Genomic DNA, 18,236 nt, shown 5'->3' on the forward strand with positions numbered 1-18,236 from the left:
AGGCAAAGACTCTTTGAAGGAAAAAGGAAAGATGAAAGCCTAATTCCAAGTACTAGCTGGGGGGAGGGGGGGGGCGCGGGGGGGCGGGGAGGCAGGGGGGGGGCGTTGTGGGAAGGGGAGTGTAGGAGAGGGGGAAGCTGTGAGCTCAGAGGGGAAACCAGCCGGGGAGGGGAGTCGCCCTGGTGACGGTTGGCACCAGGTTTCACTTTCTCTGAAAGATAGCGATCGTGGGCTGGTCCCGAGTCTCAGACCTCTGAGCATCAGAGGGAAGGGGCCCTGGAGTCGGCGCCTCCCAAGGCAACCAGCTCCCTCTCCATGGGGTAAACTGAGGCCCAGGTGGGGGCAAAAGAGGCAGAGGGGCTGCCCGGGCCTCCAGGCCCTGCCTGGGGGTCCAGCACGTTGGCCAGGCCTGGGAGAAGGTCGCTCGCTGGCCCGAGGCCTCCGGAGTCTGGCAGGAAGGGGGGTGTCCGAGGCTGGGGAGCCAGGGCGGGGCCTCTGCGGGCCTGGAAGGGCAAAGCCCAGGTGCCAGGGCTGATGCGCTCCTGTCCGTCTCCACTCCTGGCACCGGTCACGGCCACCGACGCCATGCCCACCGGCTGTCCCCTCTGCAGAGACGACCAATCAAGCCTGCATTGCTTCAACAAATGTCCCCCTGCCACCTCTGTGCCAGCCACCCCAGGTGCTGCGGCTCCACAGTGGGCACCACCAGATGCACCCCCATGCCCAGGAGGTGGCTCCTCAGCCCCACCCACTCCCTGGCACCCCAACAGGGCGCTCGCTGCGCCATGCGCAATCACCCCACCATGCCCAATCACCCCACTGGGCCCAATCACCCCACCATGCCCGATCACCCCACTGGGCCCAATCACCCCACCATGCCCAATCACCCCACCGTGCCCAATCACCCCATCGCCACCCCAAGGGCCAGTTCTGGATTCTCCTCTGCGCGTGTTGCTTCCGCTAAATTCCTCATTTCGGTGCCCACCCCCGCAAGGCTGCTTCCTGCGCCTCGGCCGCCGCTCCTTCTTCATTTCACATCCCTGCTCTCGTTTTGCAACAGCCCCGTGAGGGGGAGTGGCCGGCCGGGGGGCGTTGGCTCCTTTAACGAGGAAACCGAAATTCAGGGAAGCTCGGGGCCTGGCTCCCGGGCCAGGTCTGAGGGGCAGCTCCTGGCCCCTCTCAGCTCCTGCTGACCGGTCTCCACCCTTGGGGGACAGCCATGTGCATCCTCCTCTCCCCGCGGTCCAGGGGGGCCGACTGTCTCCGTGGCTTAAAAAGGCCTCTGAGCCCGGCTGCCGTGGCTCAGTGGTTGGTGTTGACCTGTGAACTAGCAGGTCATGGTTCCATTCCCCCTCAAGGGCACATGCCTGGGTTGCGGGCTCCATCCCCAGGAGCGGGCGTGCAGGAGGCAGCTGATCCATGATTCTCTCTCATCATTGATGTTTCTCTCATTCTCTCTCCCTTTCTCTCTGAAATCAATTAAATATATAAATATATATATATATATATATATATAATAATAAAAGCGTAATATGCTAATTAGACCGGACAGCCGAACGAGCTTCCGGACGTCCTTCCTGACGAAGCTGGGGCTGTGAGGGCCGAGCCCCTTGCACGAAATTCGTGCATTGGGCCTCTAGTATATATATGCCTCTGAGGCCCAGAGACATGACGTCACCTGCCTGACTTCACTATGCGTGGTGACATTTCAGAGGCGGGGCATTCATTCCAGGGCTGTGCAATGTGAAAGCCCATGCTCTGAGCATGGGGCTCACGGAGGTGCCTGTGCAGGCCCCGGGGACCAGGGCTACCAAAGGCAAAAAAGGCCGATCTGTCGTCTTGCTCGGGATGCCAGACCAAAATACCACAGCCCGGGCGGCTGATACACTAGGAATGTATTTTCTCTCAGTCCTGGACCTGGAAGTCAGGGGTCGTCAGGTGTCAGCAAGGCCGATGGCATCCTGCAGCCTCTCTCCTGGATTTGCAGACGGCCGCCTTCTCGTTGCCTCCTCACGTGGTCCTCCCTCGGCCTGTGTGTGTGTATCTGTGTCCTCATCTCCTCGTCTTATAAGGACGACAGTCCTATTCGATGAGGGCCCATCCCATGACTCATTTTACCTCAGTTGCCTCTTTCCAGGCCCCATCTCCAAATGCATTCACATGCTGAGGCTCTGGAGGCTTGGACGGAGCAACACCATCCAGCCCATCATGGCTTAAAAAAGGGGGACGTGGTTGGGGGGGGCCACAGGAAGTCGGGACCCTGGGTGAGACGCCAGAGCTGGGTGGGAGGGGCCGCGGGGGGCAGGAGGACCCCGAGTGGCCCCCCCCAGGTGAGGAGGCCCGGCTGCCCATTTGAGCGAAGCGTGAAGGGGAGATGCGTCAGCGTTTCTGGTGAGGTCAGCGCCCAGTGACGTCCCTGTCGCCAGCAGGAAGGGCTTGCAACACGGCGCAGTCAGTATAAATAGGCGCCCTGACCACAGCACCGGGCTGTCCCCTCTTCCCGGGCCACGTCAGCCAGTCCCGCGTGATCTGGAGGGGAAGAGAGGGCCGGCTGGTTCCTCAGAACTGCTGCGTCCTCGCTCCCTGGCCCGCCCGCTGCCAGGACGGAGCCTGGGGCGGCCTGGGGGACGGGCCACAGTGGCAGGCCACGCCGCCGGTCCCGAGAGGAGAGACGCTGGCCCCTGACCAGCGGGTGGGAGTCGGAGACCAGGCCGCTGGGAGCCCAGCGTTCTTTTTAAAAATGTGTTTATTGCCGGAACCGGTCTGGCTCAGTGGATGGAGCGTCGGCCTGCGGACTGAAGGGTCCCGGGTTTGATTCCCGTCAAGGGCATGTACCTGGGTTGCGGGCACATCCCCAGTAGGAGATGTGCAGGAGGCAGCTGATTGATGTTTCTCTCTCATCCATGTTTCTAACTCTCTCTCTCCCTTCCTCTCTGTAAAAAAAAATCAATAAAAATATATTTTAAAAAAATAAATAAATAAAATAAAATAAAATAAAAATGTGTTTATTGATTTCGGAGAGGAAAGGAGAGGGAGAGAGAGAAACATCCATGATGAGAGGATCATGGATCGGCTGCCTCCTGCACGCCCCACACTGGGGATCGAGCCCACAACCCGGGCCTGTGCCCTGACCGTGACCTCCTGGTTCACAGGTCGACGCTCAACCCCTGAGCCCCGCGGCCGGCCTGTGCCGTGTTCTCGATCCAGTCACAGCCGTTCTGAGCCTCCGTGTCCACTCTGTGGATGGCAGCGGCACAACTTATCAAGAGACAAGCAACCCAGTTTAAAAGTGGGCCGAGGGGCCTCTCTCTTGGGCCCTCGCTTCCAAGGCGACCAGGAGAGGAAGGAGCAATGGTGGCGCCAGAGAAGGCCCGTTAGCGGCACCAGCTGCGCCCAACGCGAGCCCGAGGACAAGGCCATTAGGAACCTCGTCCTCTGAAACACAGAAGAGGCCGCAGCCGTTACGGACATTTGCAAAGCGAGTGTCTTCGCCGCCTGCGTGCTTCCCAAGCTGCGTGTGAACGTCCACGGCTGTGTGGGCTGGGCCTTCGCAGAGAGGTGGCCAGGAGTCCTTCTCGTGAGGCCCGGAAGGACCACCCCCAAAAGCTCTTAGCGGGGGATTATATTTAACAAACAAACAAAAATGGCCGGGCCAGTGTGGCTCAGTGGTTGCGGGTTGGCCTATGATCCAGGAGGTCACACGGTTTGACTCCTGGTCAGGGCAGGAGCCCAGGTTGCGGGCTCGATCCCCAGTAGAGCCCACGCAGGAGGCAGCTGATCGATGATTCTCTCTCATCATTGATGTTTCTCTCCCTCTCCCTTCCTCTCTCTAAAATCAATAAAAAATATACATATATAATTTTTTTTAAATGGACAGAGGATTTGATTAGACATTTCTCCAAAAGAGAAAGACGAATGGCCAGCAAGTACGAGCAAAGATGGTCAAGATCACTAGCCGCCAGGGAGATGCAAATCAAAACCGCAGTGAGGTACGCTTCACACCCACGATTGGCTATAATCACAGGCAGACGGGGCAAGTGCTGGAGAGGATGGGGAGGAACCCAAGCCCCGGGGGACAGGCTGGCAGGGCCTCACAGGGTTAAACATAGAGAGAGGTGTCAGACACCTCACTGTCCCACACCCAGGCACGCCCGAGAGAACTGAGAACGGATGTGCACACACAGGCTCAGAGCAGCATTTATTCACAACAGCCCCAGCGTGGACGCAGCCCCAATGACCACCAACAGAAATGGATTTAAAAACTGCGGTCTCTCCATACAATGGAATATCGCTCAGCCATGGAGAGGAACTGGGGGCGACCCCTGAAGACATTACGCCACGTGAGCGGGGCCGGTCACAAGGGCCAGGTACTGTAGGGGCCCCTCTCTGTGAACCGTCCATAGAGACAGCCGTGGTCTCCCAGGGCTGGGGTTGGGGGGTCTGGGGATGAGGAGTGGTGGCCGATGGACAGGGTTTCTTTGGGGTGACGAAATGTGTTTGAATGAGGTCGCGGCGATGGTTGCACAATCCTGCGAATACATAAAACAACAACACTGAGTGTGCGCGTTAAGATGCCACGCGTGGCGGTGTGGGACCTGGGCCTCCGTTTCTCAAGGTGTCGTGGCAAGTGCTCCTGGCGGGACGGGCGGCGTGCTTCAGTGAGGTCGCCTCGGGAGACCCGGGCCCTTAGTAGGCACTTTGTTGAACTCTTACCCGCCAGCCACTGGGCGGATGAAGGCTCACGTTTGCTTATGTCACAGGGTGACTGTGAGGACGGTTGGGAAAGACGTCGTTACATAAACCCCAGGGTGAGCAAGATTCTACCGGGAGGTCAGTGAGGTCACGCTGGGCTGGGGGATGCTTCGGCCTGACAACCGCCACACAGCTCTTCTGGGAACTGCCGTGTCCCCCTGCTCCCCGTGGCTCCCCCAAATTGGATAACGGATCCCCCTTCCAAGTGGCCCAAAATCCAGGCAATTAGAGCAGAGGGGGGAGAGAGAGAGAGAGAGAGAGAGAGAGAGAGAGAGAGAGAACTCACTTCTGTGCCGGAACCTTCCTGTCTGCTCACCCTAGACCAGGCCCCTCTGCAGGGAACCCTCCAGCCAAAAGGCAGGTGGGGGCCAGCACATCTCTGAAGTGGAATGACCAGGGATGAGGGGCTGCCCTGCTGTCCCCTTTCTGGCTGGCCTGGAAGCCCCACTTCCCCCCCACCCCCACCTGGCCACCCTCTCTGAGCCCCGGGCCTCGTGAGGTGAGGGGACAGGCGAGGTGACCACAACCCCACACAGCCCCTTGGGGTCCCTGCGCCCTGAGCAGCCGTGGCGATAAAACAACCCTAACCGTGAGCCGAGGACCAGGAAGTCCAAGGAGCCCGTCTTTCCTCACGATGACAACACACAACGCCTGTTTTGAAACATCACATTCTTGCCAAAAACTGTTTGGTGCCCAGGCGTGCGCCCAGCGGTGACAGTGGGCACGTTTCCGGGCTCTTCTGTGCGCCGGGCCCAGCGCCGAGCGTTTCCCACGGGCGAGCTCACTGAGCCTCACAACCACCTCAGGAGGCAGACATCGTCTTTATCCTGTAGGTGGGGAAACTGAGGCCTGATCGGGGGTCGGGGGGGGCTCCTGGCACACAGCTGGGAGGGAGCAAAGGCTCAACCGAAGGGAACATGAAGGGGTCTCGTCAGGGGGACAGGAGATGCTCTCCTGGGGTGGGGGCGGGGGGGGGTGCCAGAGGCCAGGAGGGGGCGTGGGCCCGGAGGCCGCGTCTCTGCAGGCCTAAAGGTAGCGCTTTCATCGGATTCAGAACCCGGAAAAAGATGCTGTACATTCCACTTCCAGGTAAGTGCACGAGGCCACAGGCAGGCAAGACCCCACAGGCCCAGTTCAGAGAACAGCCGGTGTGGCAGGAAGTGACCAGAGAGAGAGAGGGAGGCGAGGAGGGAGGGGGACAGGGAGCCACTTGCAAAACACTTTGCTGCCATTGCAGTCCTTCTGGACCGGCTTGTACCACACGGCCCCGTCCCACTCCCCTGGTGCCCCACTGCCATTCGGGGAAGGCCAAAGTCATGACCACAGCCACCAGGACCTGCCCCTCCCAGCCTCACTCACACCTCTGCAGCCTGCGGTCCTCCTGGTCCTCTTCAGTCCCTCGGGGAGCTGAATCCTCTCACCCCAGGGCCTTTGCACATGCTGTTCCCAGCACTCCACCTGCTCATCTGCCTGGACATCAAGGTCCAGGCCAAGCTTCACCTCTTCAGGGAAGCCCTCCCCGACCTGCCTGCACCCCAGGCTGGCTCGTGCCCCTGCTCCCCGGACCCTCCCAGAGCACTATGGTACCCCTCATTGGAGCACTCTTCGGAGTTGTAAATTTTTACAACTGTGAGCTTGTCTCCTCAGCAGGACTGTAAATGCCAAGGATGTGCACTGCGGTGACTCCCCATCGCCCCTCTCGGGAGCACGTCACCGGCCCAGAAGGTAGTAGGTGCTCACTAAATCCTCAGTGAACGGACGCAGGCACGGCCGTACCGAAGCCCCAGGAGAGGCGTCAGTGGCCTTCGGGGTGCAGGACCCGGACATGTCCCCACCCCACGCCCTCTAGAAGGGCAGCCCCCCCCCCCCCCCCCCCGCGCTGCCAGGCGGGGGCAGGCCTGCTCGGAGCCTTGGCCCCGCCCTCTCGGGTCGCTTCTCCCTGAGGAAATCAGAACCCTGTCACTCACAATGTCCCGAAGCACATGACCGCGTTGCGGGGAAGGCTCGGTGCCAAAGACGCTGACGTCTTCCTTTATGGCGATTGTTCGGAAGCTCAGAGCTGGTCTTCCGCTCGCTGCAGATGTTCACCGTTTCCTGGAAAACGAACTGAAAAAGAAAGAGACGAGGCATTTCCCCTGCTTCCTTTCAAGCATCCACTTCGCAGATGCTACCTCAGGGGCGCCCGACAGCCTCAGAGGAAGGGGCCAGTCTTGCCCGGCTGGTGTGGCTCAGTGGTTCAGCGTTGACCTATGAACCAGGAGGTCACGGTTAGATTCCCGGTCAGGGCACAGGCCAGGTTGCGGGCTCGATCCCCAGTGTGGGGTGTGCAGGAGGCAGCCGATTGATTCTCATCATTGATGTTTCTCTCTCCCTCCCTCTCCTTTCTTCTCTGAAATCAATAAAAATACATATTTTTTAAAATAAAATGAAAAAGGGGCTAGTCTTCACGTGAAGGGACAAACCCACATGTTGAAAAACAGACAAATCAGGGGCTTTTTAGTCCCTCGTTCAACCTGTACTTAAGTGACTCACTGTGTGTGTCAGGCCCCAGCCTTGGTGCAGGGGATACGTCGGCAAGAAGGACAAGCTCTGGGGGCGAGTGAAGTCACTCTGAAGGCCTTTTCGTATCAAGCCTGCAGGTGAACAGACGCACGCACCGGCGTCTAGCACGTGGAGGGCCTGGAAGGCCCGTTTGTCAAGCTGCCCGTTCCTGGTGCCCGGCCGTGGCGGTAGCCTGGGGTCTAGCCATGCGCCTGCGTCCTGAGGAGGACTGTCAGAACCCTTTCCCAGGACTGGCGTCAGAGCCAGGAGACACGCCTCCCTTGCGTGCCCGGGTTTCTGAGCCAGGATCTCACGGGTCGGTCCCTTCCAATCCCACGGGGCAGGGTGGGGTCCTGCCAATGGGGCAGGGCGGCCAGGAAGGCGGAGTGACTTCCCTGAGCCTCTGGTCCCTGCTTGAAGCCCAGGCCAGCACGCGTGTCCCAGCCGCACGGGATGTGATGGCTGTCTCTCTTCTGCCGGCTGGACTGGTTCCCCGGCCCTTGAAAGGGGGGAGTCCTTAGTCCAGCCACAGCGTGAGGACGGGGGCAGGAGGGGCGGAGGGCATGGAGGGGGAAGTGGATGGGCTCCGAGCCTTTTTTTCTTTTTTTTAATCCTCACCCAAGGATAGGCCCTCCATTGACTTTGAGAGAGAGAGGGAGGAGGAGAGAGGGATAGGAACATCAATGAGGAGAGAACCGCTGATCGGCTGCCTCCTGCACGCCCCACGCTGGGAATCGGGCCTGCAACCCAGGCCTGCGCCCTGACCGGGAATCGAACCCTGACCTCTTGGTTCATAGGTTGATGCTCAGCCACTGAGCCATGCTGGCCGGGTACGGGGTTTCCTTTTTAAGGCAGAGCTTAAAAAACACAGCAACCCCAGGAAAACCCAGAGTGTGGAAAGCAGCCGGCTACAAAGGGGCAGGAGTCAGAGGCCTCCCGCGGCCCCTCCTGTGTTACAGCCGTTCAGGCCTCTTGTCAACTCGTCTCCACTTGAAGGCCAGGGTCTGCGCCGGCGGGAGGGTAGGCTCCTGGCTTTGGGAGAGAGAGTCCAGGGCACTGGGTGGCTGGGCCACCAGGAAAGCTGGTGCCGGCCGGGGAGGTCTCAGAGACAGACCTGAAGGCCGACCAGGGAAGGAGGAGACAGGCCAGGGCTGTGCTGGGGATAATGTGCTTGTGCGGCCGGATGAGAGGGAGACCAGCAGGAAGTCGGGGACAGCCACACAGGTGAGGACAAGCAGGGGCTGAGTCGGGGCCTTGGGAAGTGAGGGTGTCCAGGCTGAGGCTCGTGCCCAGCGGGGCAGCAAGCAGGGCTAGGCTTGCTGCGGGCTGCAGAGGAGAAGGCACAGAGGAGTGGGCGGGAAGGTAGGAGGGAGACCAGGGAGGATGCGGCTGAAGCAGCGAGAGGTGAGGGTGGAGGTGGAGGCGTAGTGACTGCAGGGAGCTGAGCTTTCAGGGATCAGGGAGAGGCAGGAAGGCGAGAGGGGATACAAAGCCAGGGAAGGAAAGTGGACAGTAGGGCACACGTGGGCACGTGTGACCGTGAAAACACAAAAAATGCAGATGCATGTGTGCTCACGTGCTCACACACACACACACACACACACACACAACTTCCCCAGCCAAAGTCAAAAGCACACAGAAATATGTACCACATACACTCACCTGTACACACAGCCACATATGCACACTCCAGCCACACACACACACACACACACACACACACACACACACACACACAGGACACATGCAGAGGTGGAGCCAGGCACACAGCTGCCGCCATACACGATCGGATGCACGTACGGACACACAGACCTACAACAGACACACAGGCACATACCGGGATACACTGACACTGGGACACGTGTGGATGGACATACACACACTTCCTGCTGAAGGAGTTATCTGTCCTGACGCACATACACAAAGGCCTGTGAGTGCAGTGCGGCTCATGCACCCACTTGGCCGTGACCATGCATGCCCCTGCGAGGGGAGCTCCCCGCAGCCCCATCGGAGGCAGCCCTGGCTCTGAAGCCCCAGCACCGGGCTGGCCTGGGAAAGTGACACACATCACAGCCATTGCCCAACACAGCCATCCGGCGGCCCAGGGTCAGGGAGGAGCCAGGGCCAGGCCTCGCGTGCCTGCCCACGCACACGTTGCCACCGGCAGCAGACACCCAGCCACCAACACAGACAGCTGGGATTGCGAGGGAGCTTGCAAAATCACCCCGTCCCTCAGGGTTCAGATAAAGTGCCCCGGCCCCCGGGAACTCCCCAGGCTCCTTCTATTTTGAGTTCCGGTTCTGCCGTGCCCAGCTGTGTGGCCTGGGGCAGGTTGCTTCACCTCTCTGTGCTTCATTTCCCCGTGTGCTAAGGGGGATAAAGAGTAAGTGTTGAACGCACAAGTGGATGGAGTCTCCCACATGGGGACAGGGCTGCAGCGCCCCATGCTCAGTCAGTGACGGGAAGACTGCGCTCCCCCTCCTCGCCCCTTCCCACCCAGGGGAGCCCTGCGGCCGGTGCAGCATCAACAAGGTGTGCAGTTCGCTCTCCCCTCCACATGGGACCAAGAACCCAGCTTTGGAGCAACTTGGCAAGCATGGGACCACACGGCCCTGCCCGGCAGGGGTGGGGGCGAGGGCTGGAAACCCCGAATTTCTGCTTAAATATCTTCGAGGAGGACTTAAGAGGTCACTTCCTCTGTACGGGCATGAACATCAGAGAGGGTGGAAATGAGCCGCCGACTCTCCCTGCCTGGGGTTCCTCATCTCCGTCCCCACCCACCCAGGAGCCCCCCACCCAGGCTCACATCCTCCCTGCCGATGCCGGACACCAGGCTGGAGGCTGAGCACCTTCCCACTCCCCAGGCACCGTGGGCAGGGTCCGCCCAGGCCGAGGCTGCCACCCTGATGACGACAAGCATGGACTCCACAGTCTGGGCCTTGAGCCTCGCCCGGGAGAGGCTGTGCTGATGGAACAGGTGCCCTGGGGCTCCCGGGGCTGGGAGGACAAGGACGTGGGCTACAGGCCAGCAGGCGCCCCCAAACCTGATCATGAATGACCCCAGCGGAGCCCAACCCCAGGCCTGGGCTGGCCAGACTCACTTCTTTGCCCTAAAACCCTCCAGGGCCCGGTTGGGACAAGGACATGGTTCCGTGAGCCCCCACCTCAGCCCGGGACAACTCCAGGCGTGTCTGATGCCAACATCCGGGCACAGCAGTGGGTGAGGTCCAGGGTCAGATCCGAGTGTCCCCGGGGACCTCCGAGGCCCGGGTGCCTGCCCCAGCGGGGCTCGGTCTCCAAGGGCAGATGCCCCTTTTCGTAACTCACTGAAGGCCGAGAGCTGGGAGCTGAAAACCCTCCATCCAGACACCCACATGAAGAGACACGTGGGCACGCCGAGCTGAAGGCCTGGGTCCGAGACAGGACAGCCCATGGAATGCCTGGCCCCTCACCCAGGCCAGTCCCGGGGGCAGCTCCAAGAACTAACTGACGTTGGGTTCGAGGCAATGGGTGAGGCCCGAGGCACTTGGAAAGCCAGGATGACAGAAGCACTGAAACCAGCAGGGACTCGGAGAGACAGACCGATGGATGGACCCCAGAGCTGACTGGGGCCAGGAACTCCGCGGCTGCACATCAAGGAGCCCTAATAATTTTGGCTCTAAAACCCCAACCTCAGCCCAGGACATCGCTCAAGCCCGGCAAGGTCTCGGACGGGCCTTACAAGGAGAAATGGGACCCACTAACCCGCCCCCCCCAAAGACAAACTATAGAGAAACGCCCCCTGCCCAGGGCCATGGGGCACAGGGTCCTGAAGGAGCCGACTCCTGTCTCCATGCACTTGGGGAAACCGAGGCCAAGGGCAAATGCCTGGCCCACGGCCCCTGACTGCCCACTCACCAGGCCTGGATGCGTCTCAGCTCCTCTGATCTGCAGGCCCCCGGGTCCCCAGGGCCAGGGCGGGCGCACTGCCAGAGGCCGGGGCCCCGTTATGACTTTTCTGGGGAGCCACCGCAAGCTGAGTACGACGAAGTCACACCCTTCTTCCCTTCCTGAGCGCGGGCGGGCCTGGGCTGAGGGCACCTGATAACCTCCCGCCGCATCTGTGGGGCCCCATCAGGCCCCAGTGGAATCCCAGCTCAGAGCGGGAGGCGGCCCCTCCATGACAGGAAACGTGGGGCCAGATGTGCTGACTGAGCCTCTGGCCCAGGCGTGCAGCCATCAAGAGCAGAGTGGGCCCTGGCTGGTGTGGCTCAGTGGATAGAGCATGGACCTGTGGACTGAGGGGTCCCAGGTTTGATTCCAGTCAAGGACACATGCCCAGGTTGTGGGCTCGATCCCCAGTAGGGGGCGTGCAGGAGGCAGCCGATCAATGATTCTCTCTCATCACTGATGTTTCTCTCTCTCCTTTCCTCTCTGAAATCAATAAAAAAAAAGAACAGAGTGGGCTCCAGATGGCCCCCCTCAGGCATCCTGCCCCCCTGTTCCCACTGGGGCTGGCCCCCTCCCCGCTCGGTGCCAGGAGAGCCCTGGGGCAGGAACTGAAGATCTCCTGGCCAGAGGGCCTCCTGCAAAGGACAGGCAGACGCGGGCATGGCCCAACAGCAAGCAGGCAGCGGCCCAGAGGAAAAGGGGTTCCTGGGCCCTCCGTGGGGTGTCACCACTGGTCAGCCCTGCCCGTGGTGGAGGGAAAGCTGGGGGTCCCCAGGCAGGAGGTCTTGGAGTTTCTACCTGCATTCAGGACCTTCTGGGCTATTCTGGGAGCAGCAAGGAATGAAGAAAGAGCCCAGACTTCAGGGCCAGGCGGTCCTGGGTGGGAATCGTGTGACCCTGGCTAAGTCACTTCACGTCCTGAAGCTCCGGTTCCGCATCGACAACGGGATGGTACACGGGGAACCAGCACCGCAGGCAGTGGGGCCCGAGGTGGGGTCAGGCAACCCCAAAGACCAGCCTGGACACTACAAGCCCTTTATTAACAAGTTGGTAAAAAAAAAAAAAAAGAGCAGAGAGACGTAAAAATACTTTTCTCGAAGGCCCCCTGAGGGGAAGGCACTGTCAGAACCCAGCTGGTCGGGGAAGGCAACCCGACCAGACGCAGAACGGAGGCGAGGGCCCTGTCCAGGGAGCAGCCGGCCCGGGTGCGGAGGGGAGTGGCTCAGCCTCAGGCAGGGAATGTGCAAACGCCGAGGCTGGGTGGGGAGCGATGGGTTGAGGGCTTCCCGGTGGAAGCCCAGAGCACCGTGTTCCCGGTGTGGGCAGACACGCGCGTCCACGTGAGAGCCGGTGCCTGCACGCAGCTTATACAGAGTAGGGGGGTCCCCCTGCATGAGTGGGGGAGGAAGGAGCGGGAAGTGGGCTCACCCAGAGCTTGGGGAAATAGCTTAAAGAAGTCTCTGGAAGCCTGGGGGTGAGGGGCGAGCGCAGGGGCTGCGGCTCCCCCGTGGCCTCAGGAGCCCAGGCCCTCCTGCCGCCGCTGGAGGACTTCGATGACGCTGTCGATGCCGTCCTCGGGCACCTGTGGGCAGGTCGGGGGAGGAAGGGGTCACCCTCCTCCCTCCTCCCTCCTCCCTCCACCCTCATGGGCCTCAGCATCCCTTCGGGAGCCCCTTCCCCCCCCCGGGGTGCTCACCAGGGCGTGGTCGAAGTTGAAGGTGCTGATGTAGTAGGCAGAGATGTCAGCCGCAGCCAGGGGACCCGCGATCTGGGCCACGATCCCACATTCATCTGCGGGTGGAGGGGGGGTCCGTGTGGATCACGCTGGTCGCTCCACATCCCTTCCCCAGCCCCCCACGCACAGGGCGCGGCGCTCACCGAAGCCCAGGGGCTGTCCTCCGATGCGCACCATCCTCCACAGCTCCCCCGAGGAGCTGGTCAGCAGCAGGTCACTGGGGAACCTGGGGAGGCAGGCGCGACTGGTGACTTCAGCGTCTGACGCTCCACCTCCTTCCTCCCTGGGCCTGGCTTAGCATCGGCGGCCCACCCTCGGTCAGGGGTCACGTACTTTTTCTGTGTCTCCGCATCCATGACGATGGAGATGTAGCCCTCGATGAGGGAGAAGGCAAAGAACGTGATGGAGCTGGGTCCAGGCTCGCCAGGGGCTGCCTCTTTGGGGGCACTGGTGATAGACAGGAGGCTCAGGTACGCTGCTGGTCCCAGGCCCACTCCATCTCCCTCCAGTCGGCCCCGAGACCCCTGAGCAGGCCCCCCCTGTCTCTGGGCCACTTTCCTTCCCTGTCCTAGGACCCCGAGCTTCTGATGGTGCCAGGTGGGGGAGTGGCTGGGGAGGACAATGAACCCTGTCTGTTCCAAAGGACCCCATGGCCAGAGGGCCTGACCAGGGCATGGCTCCAGGGTGGCTCTGCCCACACCATAGGAGCGGGCTCCAACTGTGGCACCGGGACCGTCCCCAAACACCAGTGAAGGGCACGGAGGCGGTGGGACAGAGCACGGAGGACAATGATGTGAGGACGGAGAGACTAGATCAGCCGTGGGCCCGCGGGCCGGATCCGGCCCATTTGAAATGAATAAAACTATTGAAAAAAAAGACCATACCCTTTTATGTAATGATGCTTACTTTGAATTTATATTAGTTCACACAAACACTCCATCCATGCTTTTGTTCCGGCCCTCCGGTCCAGTTTAAGAACCCATTGTGGCCCTCGAGTCAAAAAGTTTGCCCACCCCTGGACTAGATGCAAGAGGCCCACCTGTGGGAGTAGAAGAGGACGTCGATGAGGGTGGTGGCGATGGCGGGCAGTGTTTCGGGGTCCAGCGTGAGGACACAAAAGCGGTTCTGTGGACTTTGGATAGGATGCACCGTGGGGTTGGGCCCTGTTGGGGGGAACCAGGAGGTGGAGAGTGAGAGAAGGCCCATGGGCTGGGGCGCCCCCTGGTGGCTGGCCAGGGAGGGGCCTGGGTTGAGCGTAGCCTCCTGTTCTACAGTCACCCATCTGCTCTGGTTTCCCCAGCCCCGTGCCCCTATCTTGCGAGGCAGTCGATCAGTGGCAGCGAGTCTTTCCCCACACAAGCAACGGGCCCCAGTGGGAAGAGGAGCCCCCCCACCCAGGTCTGGGTGCCAGAGGGTGCCCTCACCATGCTGAGCACGGGGACAGCCATTGCTGGAATCGTCCCTGGCAACAGGCACAGGCTCCCCGCCCACCTCTCGGTAAATGTCGAACTCCTGGGCCAGCGTGTGGATCACCACGGGCAGGTCCTGCTCCCGCACCTGGGCCACAGGAAGATGGCGGATCACGCGGGTCCCCCGGCAGCCAGACCCACCCTTCCCGACACGGGCAGCCGTGGGAAGCTCACCAGGATGAAGTCCGTCTGGTAGGTGGACAGCATCAGCACAGACACGTGGTGCTCGGCCAGCGGCGCGATGACCGAGCGGGCAATCTTCGTGACCCCCGCCGCCTGCACCGCCGCTCCGCTGTGGGACGACACACTCAGCACCAGCCAGGTGGCCTCAGCCACTTGCAGGAACTCCGAGGGGGGCAGCTCTGCAGGCAGAGGGCGCGGACCAGTCAGGGCCTGCGGGGCCGACCCCTCGTTTCCCCTGTCTGTGCCTTCGCTCCGCCATCTACTTGCTGTTGACCTGGCGCAAGTGGTTTACCTTCTCTGAGTCTCCGTTTCCTCCTCTGTAAAAGGGGGTGAGGGCATGGACTTCCTGACAGTGTTCTGTGGGTTAACAGGGGCCTTATACCGTGTGGTGCCAGGAGGGGGCGCCAGTAGATCAGGTTGGCTGAGGGATGCCCTTCCCTCTTAACAGACCCAAACTTCGTGGCAGAACAAACAGGGAAACTAAGGCCTGAAGCAGTGCAGTGGGAGATGGGTCAAGCCCCATTTGGCTGGCCTGAGACTCCAGGCCTCCAGCCTGGATAGGCCAGGCTGACAGGAGTAGGAGCCAGACGTCAGCTCCAGAGGCCAGGGAGGGCCCAGGCTGGCGTCCAGTCCAGACTAGGGGCTGGGGCCAGGGTGGCTGCTAATTGCCCAAGCACAGCCAAGCGGCCCCTTTCCCCCACTCCCCACCCGCCCCCAGGACCCTGCCCTGGGCTGGTTGCCTGCTCCCTGCCTCCAGTCCCTCCCCAGCCCTCATCGCCGCCTGGAGTTCCCAGAGAGTCAGGGAAGAGATGGCCAGCACCAGGGAGAGAAATCCAGGGAAAAATAATGGCCAGGGGGGGCGGGGGGAACAGGGGCGGGAACCCCTGATGCGGGCAGCACGCATACCCGAGGCCCTGCTGCCAGGCTGGCGCTGCCAAGTGCCCGTCACACGCAGCCTGTTTATAAAACCCTCGGGGGACCCCATTAGATCAGAACCATTCACTACACCCCTTTTAAATAAGAGGAAACAAACAGCTCGGAGAGGGGAAATGACTTGCTCAAGGGCGCCCAGCCAGTGCGCCCGCCCGCCCGCCGTGGAGTCCAAGCCTCAGCCCTGAGTCACTGGACCCCAGCATCTGTGAGAACCCGCCGAGAGGGAAGCACGGCCGCCCTCCCCAGCCCCGCCCCACCTTTGAAGCCCTCCTCGTCCACCATGAGCGTGTAATCCTCGGGAGTCTCCGTCAGGCTGAAGAACTTGCACCTGGAGGGGGGAGACATCTTCAGGCTGGGCTGGGAGGAGGGGTGTGCAGACCGCTCCATCCGCCCGCAGAGACCCCTTGGCCGGGCGCCCCCTGCCCCTTCAAACCTCCGTTTCCTCCCAGTGGGGAATGCGCCCCATCTCGGGAATCGCGAGCTGTCTCCCCTCTCCCTCCCCCGTAGGAGCGCCCCCGCCCCCCGCCCCCCCCATTCCCGGAGGAGAGGCTGCCCCGCGCGCGGCGACAGCCCCGGGGCGTCGGACCTGGCATCGCCTAGACCTGCCCCTCTGTCCCGAGGGGAGGCGCCTGGGAGGGATCCTTCCCCGCAGTCCCAGGAAGGGACACCGCATGTGACTCCGCCCGGAGTTAAGCATCGCCCACCTGAGGCTGTTTGCGCTAAAGTGGCCCGGATAGGCGGCGGTCCCGGGGAGGGTGAGGCCAGGCCGGATGGCGGCCGCGGTGGGGGGGCGGGAAGGGGATGGGCCCTCCCCGCCCGTCCCCGCGGGCCCCGCGGCGTCCCTACCCTCCCGACCCCGTCCCGGGGCGCTAGTGGAGCCCACCCTCATCTGTGGCCCCGAACTCGCGCGCGCACCGGCTTCGGCGGGGCAGGAAGAGCAGCTTGATGAGCGGGTGGGTGTAGAGCCAGAGGCCGGAGCGGGCGAGGCTCAGCACCCGCACGCGGTGCTCTAGGATGTGCAGCTCCATCGCGGTCCCGCGGACCCGACCCCTCCGCGGCCAGACCCGGGCCACGCCGAGGACGGGGCGGGGGGCGGGGCCGGGGGCTTAAAGGAGCCGCTGCTCACGCCAGTCCACGCCGGCCACCAGGCCTAAGACCCGCCCAGCCCGGCTCCGCGCCGGCTACGCCCTGCGAGGAGCGCGGCCTATCAGAGGAGGCCACGCCCCCTCCTACCAACAGAGCCCCGCCTCCACCCCGTTAACATTGGCTTAAGGATCGCCAGCTGACCCCGCCCCGTCGCCCTTCAGACCCCGCCCAGGCCGCGCCTCTTCTCGGAGCTCCACCCTTTCTGCAAGATGCGGTGGATCCTGGTTGCGAAGCTTGCAGGAAACGTGGGGTCCTTTCTGTCCTTCAGGCCCTCATGCGGGTCTTATGATTGTCACTGAGGCGCTGCCTCCAAAACCCTGAAGCGTGGAGGGGGAGGGTCTACTCTGCAGCCCCAGGAACCCTACGATTCTCTCCCAACAAAGTATCCTGGCACCTTTCTTCCTCCTTCCTCTCGTGGGATCCGTCTCCCCACCAGGGTCGCAGAGATATTCAGGGCCCCACCCACCTCTGTCCTACTGCTGGGTAGGGTGCTGAAGGCAGCCAGGGTAAGGAGGCCCCTCAAGACCGAGGCCAGTAATGCCCAAGGCTCAGACTTCCGAGGATGGGCCCAGGCATCTGGGGCTCCCTGGGTAGTGTTCTCAGACCTGAGGCTTGAGCCTTGCTGAGCCTCCCTAAGCCAGCAGCCATTAGACGAAACCCCCAGCCTGAGCATATCTAAACTTGCTTTGTGCCCAAGGAGGCCCCCAGCACTGGCAGATGCCCCAGATCTGAGGCTTGTTAGGACCCACTTGGGCTCATTTTGACATGAGGACTGGGTTCTGCTTAGGCCTCCTCGGGTCTAAGAAGACCCCACGGCTGAGTAAGCATCAGCCCACCCAGGCTGGCCCAGTAGCAGGACTAAGCATGCTCTGGGAGGCCCTTGTCTGGCTCAAGCACCTTCAGGCCTCAGATCTGAGGCTTTGAACCAAGCAGGTTAACGCAGGCCTCAGGCCTGACTGGGACCCAGCAGGCCTACACAGGCCTCCTGCCTGCTTGGGAGCCTCCACTGTAGGCGGATGGAAGTGGCACAGTGCCTCCCCTCCCTGGACTCTCTGGCTCAGTGGGTTCCTGTGGAACACTGTGCAGCCACCACATCCTGGCCTGTCCCCTAGAGGGTCAGGGGGAGGGGACTGACCTCAAAGGCTGAAGCCCTCTTCTCACCAATGGTGCAGAGCGGGTGGGAAAACCACAGGTGTGAGGGCTGGGAAGCAGGAAGTGATGGCCTGCCCTGACAGGCTCATGTGACCCTTGACCTCCCAGGCCTCAGTATACCCAGCTGTACCAGAACAAGATGTTCCAGACTAAAGCCCCGAGGTGCCTGAAAGCTCCCAGGGAGGCTCTACTCCTCCCTCTCGCGCCCGCTCCCTCCATAGCCCAGCCTCGCCTGGTGGCCTGCCAAGAACAACCGCTATTGTTTGACTGGAAAAGCTGCTTCCTCAGCAGAAGGGGGGCCTCTCCCAGGGACACCCTGTCCGTAACCTCAACAGTCATCAGGTTGTGACCATAGAGCCTGCCTGGGCCCTCCATGGCAGTCCGGTCATCTGGCA

The 18,236-nt window shown here is 61.8% G+C and overlaps 1 protein-coding gene across 2 annotated transcripts; it reads right to left on the reverse strand.

Moving 5' to 3' along the window:
• Window positions 1-12,244: 12,244 nt before the first annotated feature.
• CASTOR1 (cytosolic arginine sensor for mTORC1 subunit 1) lies at window positions 12,245-16,738 on the reverse strand. 2 transcript variants are annotated; one of them, XM_081113838.1, is made up of 9 exons: window positions 16,459-16,711; window positions 15,801-15,871; window positions 14,602-14,789; window positions 14,383-14,515; window positions 13,998-14,121; window positions 13,292-13,405; window positions 13,102-13,184; window positions 12,920-13,014; window positions 12,245-12,805 (listed from the first exon to the last, which is right to left on the reverse strand). In XM_081113838.1, exons 1-9 carry the CDS (start codon window positions 16,569-16,571, stop codon window positions 12,737-12,739), a joined length of 990 nt encoding a protein of 329 aa, XP_080969964.1. In that variant the 5' UTR covers window positions 16,572-16,711; the 3' UTR covers window positions 12,245-12,736. The 2 variants fall into 2 exon arrangements, with proteins under 2 accessions (XP_080969964.1, XP_080969963.1); XM_081113837.1 differs by lacking the exon at window positions 13,998-14,121 and having other exon boundaries at window positions 13,292-13,766; window positions 14,353-14,515; window positions 16,459-16,738.
• Window positions 16,739-18,236: the final 1,498 nt, after the last annotated feature.

This window comes from Myotis nattereri (assembly GCF_964212035.1).
Source record: "Myotis nattereri genome assembly, chromosome: 19".
NCBI classification, from domain to species: Eukaryota; Metazoa; Chordata; class Mammalia; order Chiroptera; family Vespertilionidae; genus Myotis; species Myotis nattereri.

What these genes read in the sequence shown, in the direction of transcription:
- CASTOR1 (XM_081113837.1), bottom strand. Translation starts at nt 16,571, where the DNA reads ATGGAGCTGCACATCCTAGAGCACCGCGTGCGGGTGCTGAGCCTCGCC. An exon ending in ACCAGACGGACTTCATCCTG is followed by an intron (nt 14,516 to 14,601) that starts GTGAGCTTCCCA and finishes CCTGTGGCCCAG; the next exon opens with GTGCGGGAGCAGGACCTGCC. An exon ending in CCTCTGGCACCCAGACCTGG is followed by an intron (nt 13,767 to 14,352) that starts GTGGGGGGGCTC and finishes CGGCTGATCTAG; the next exon opens with TCTCTCCGTCCTCACATCAT.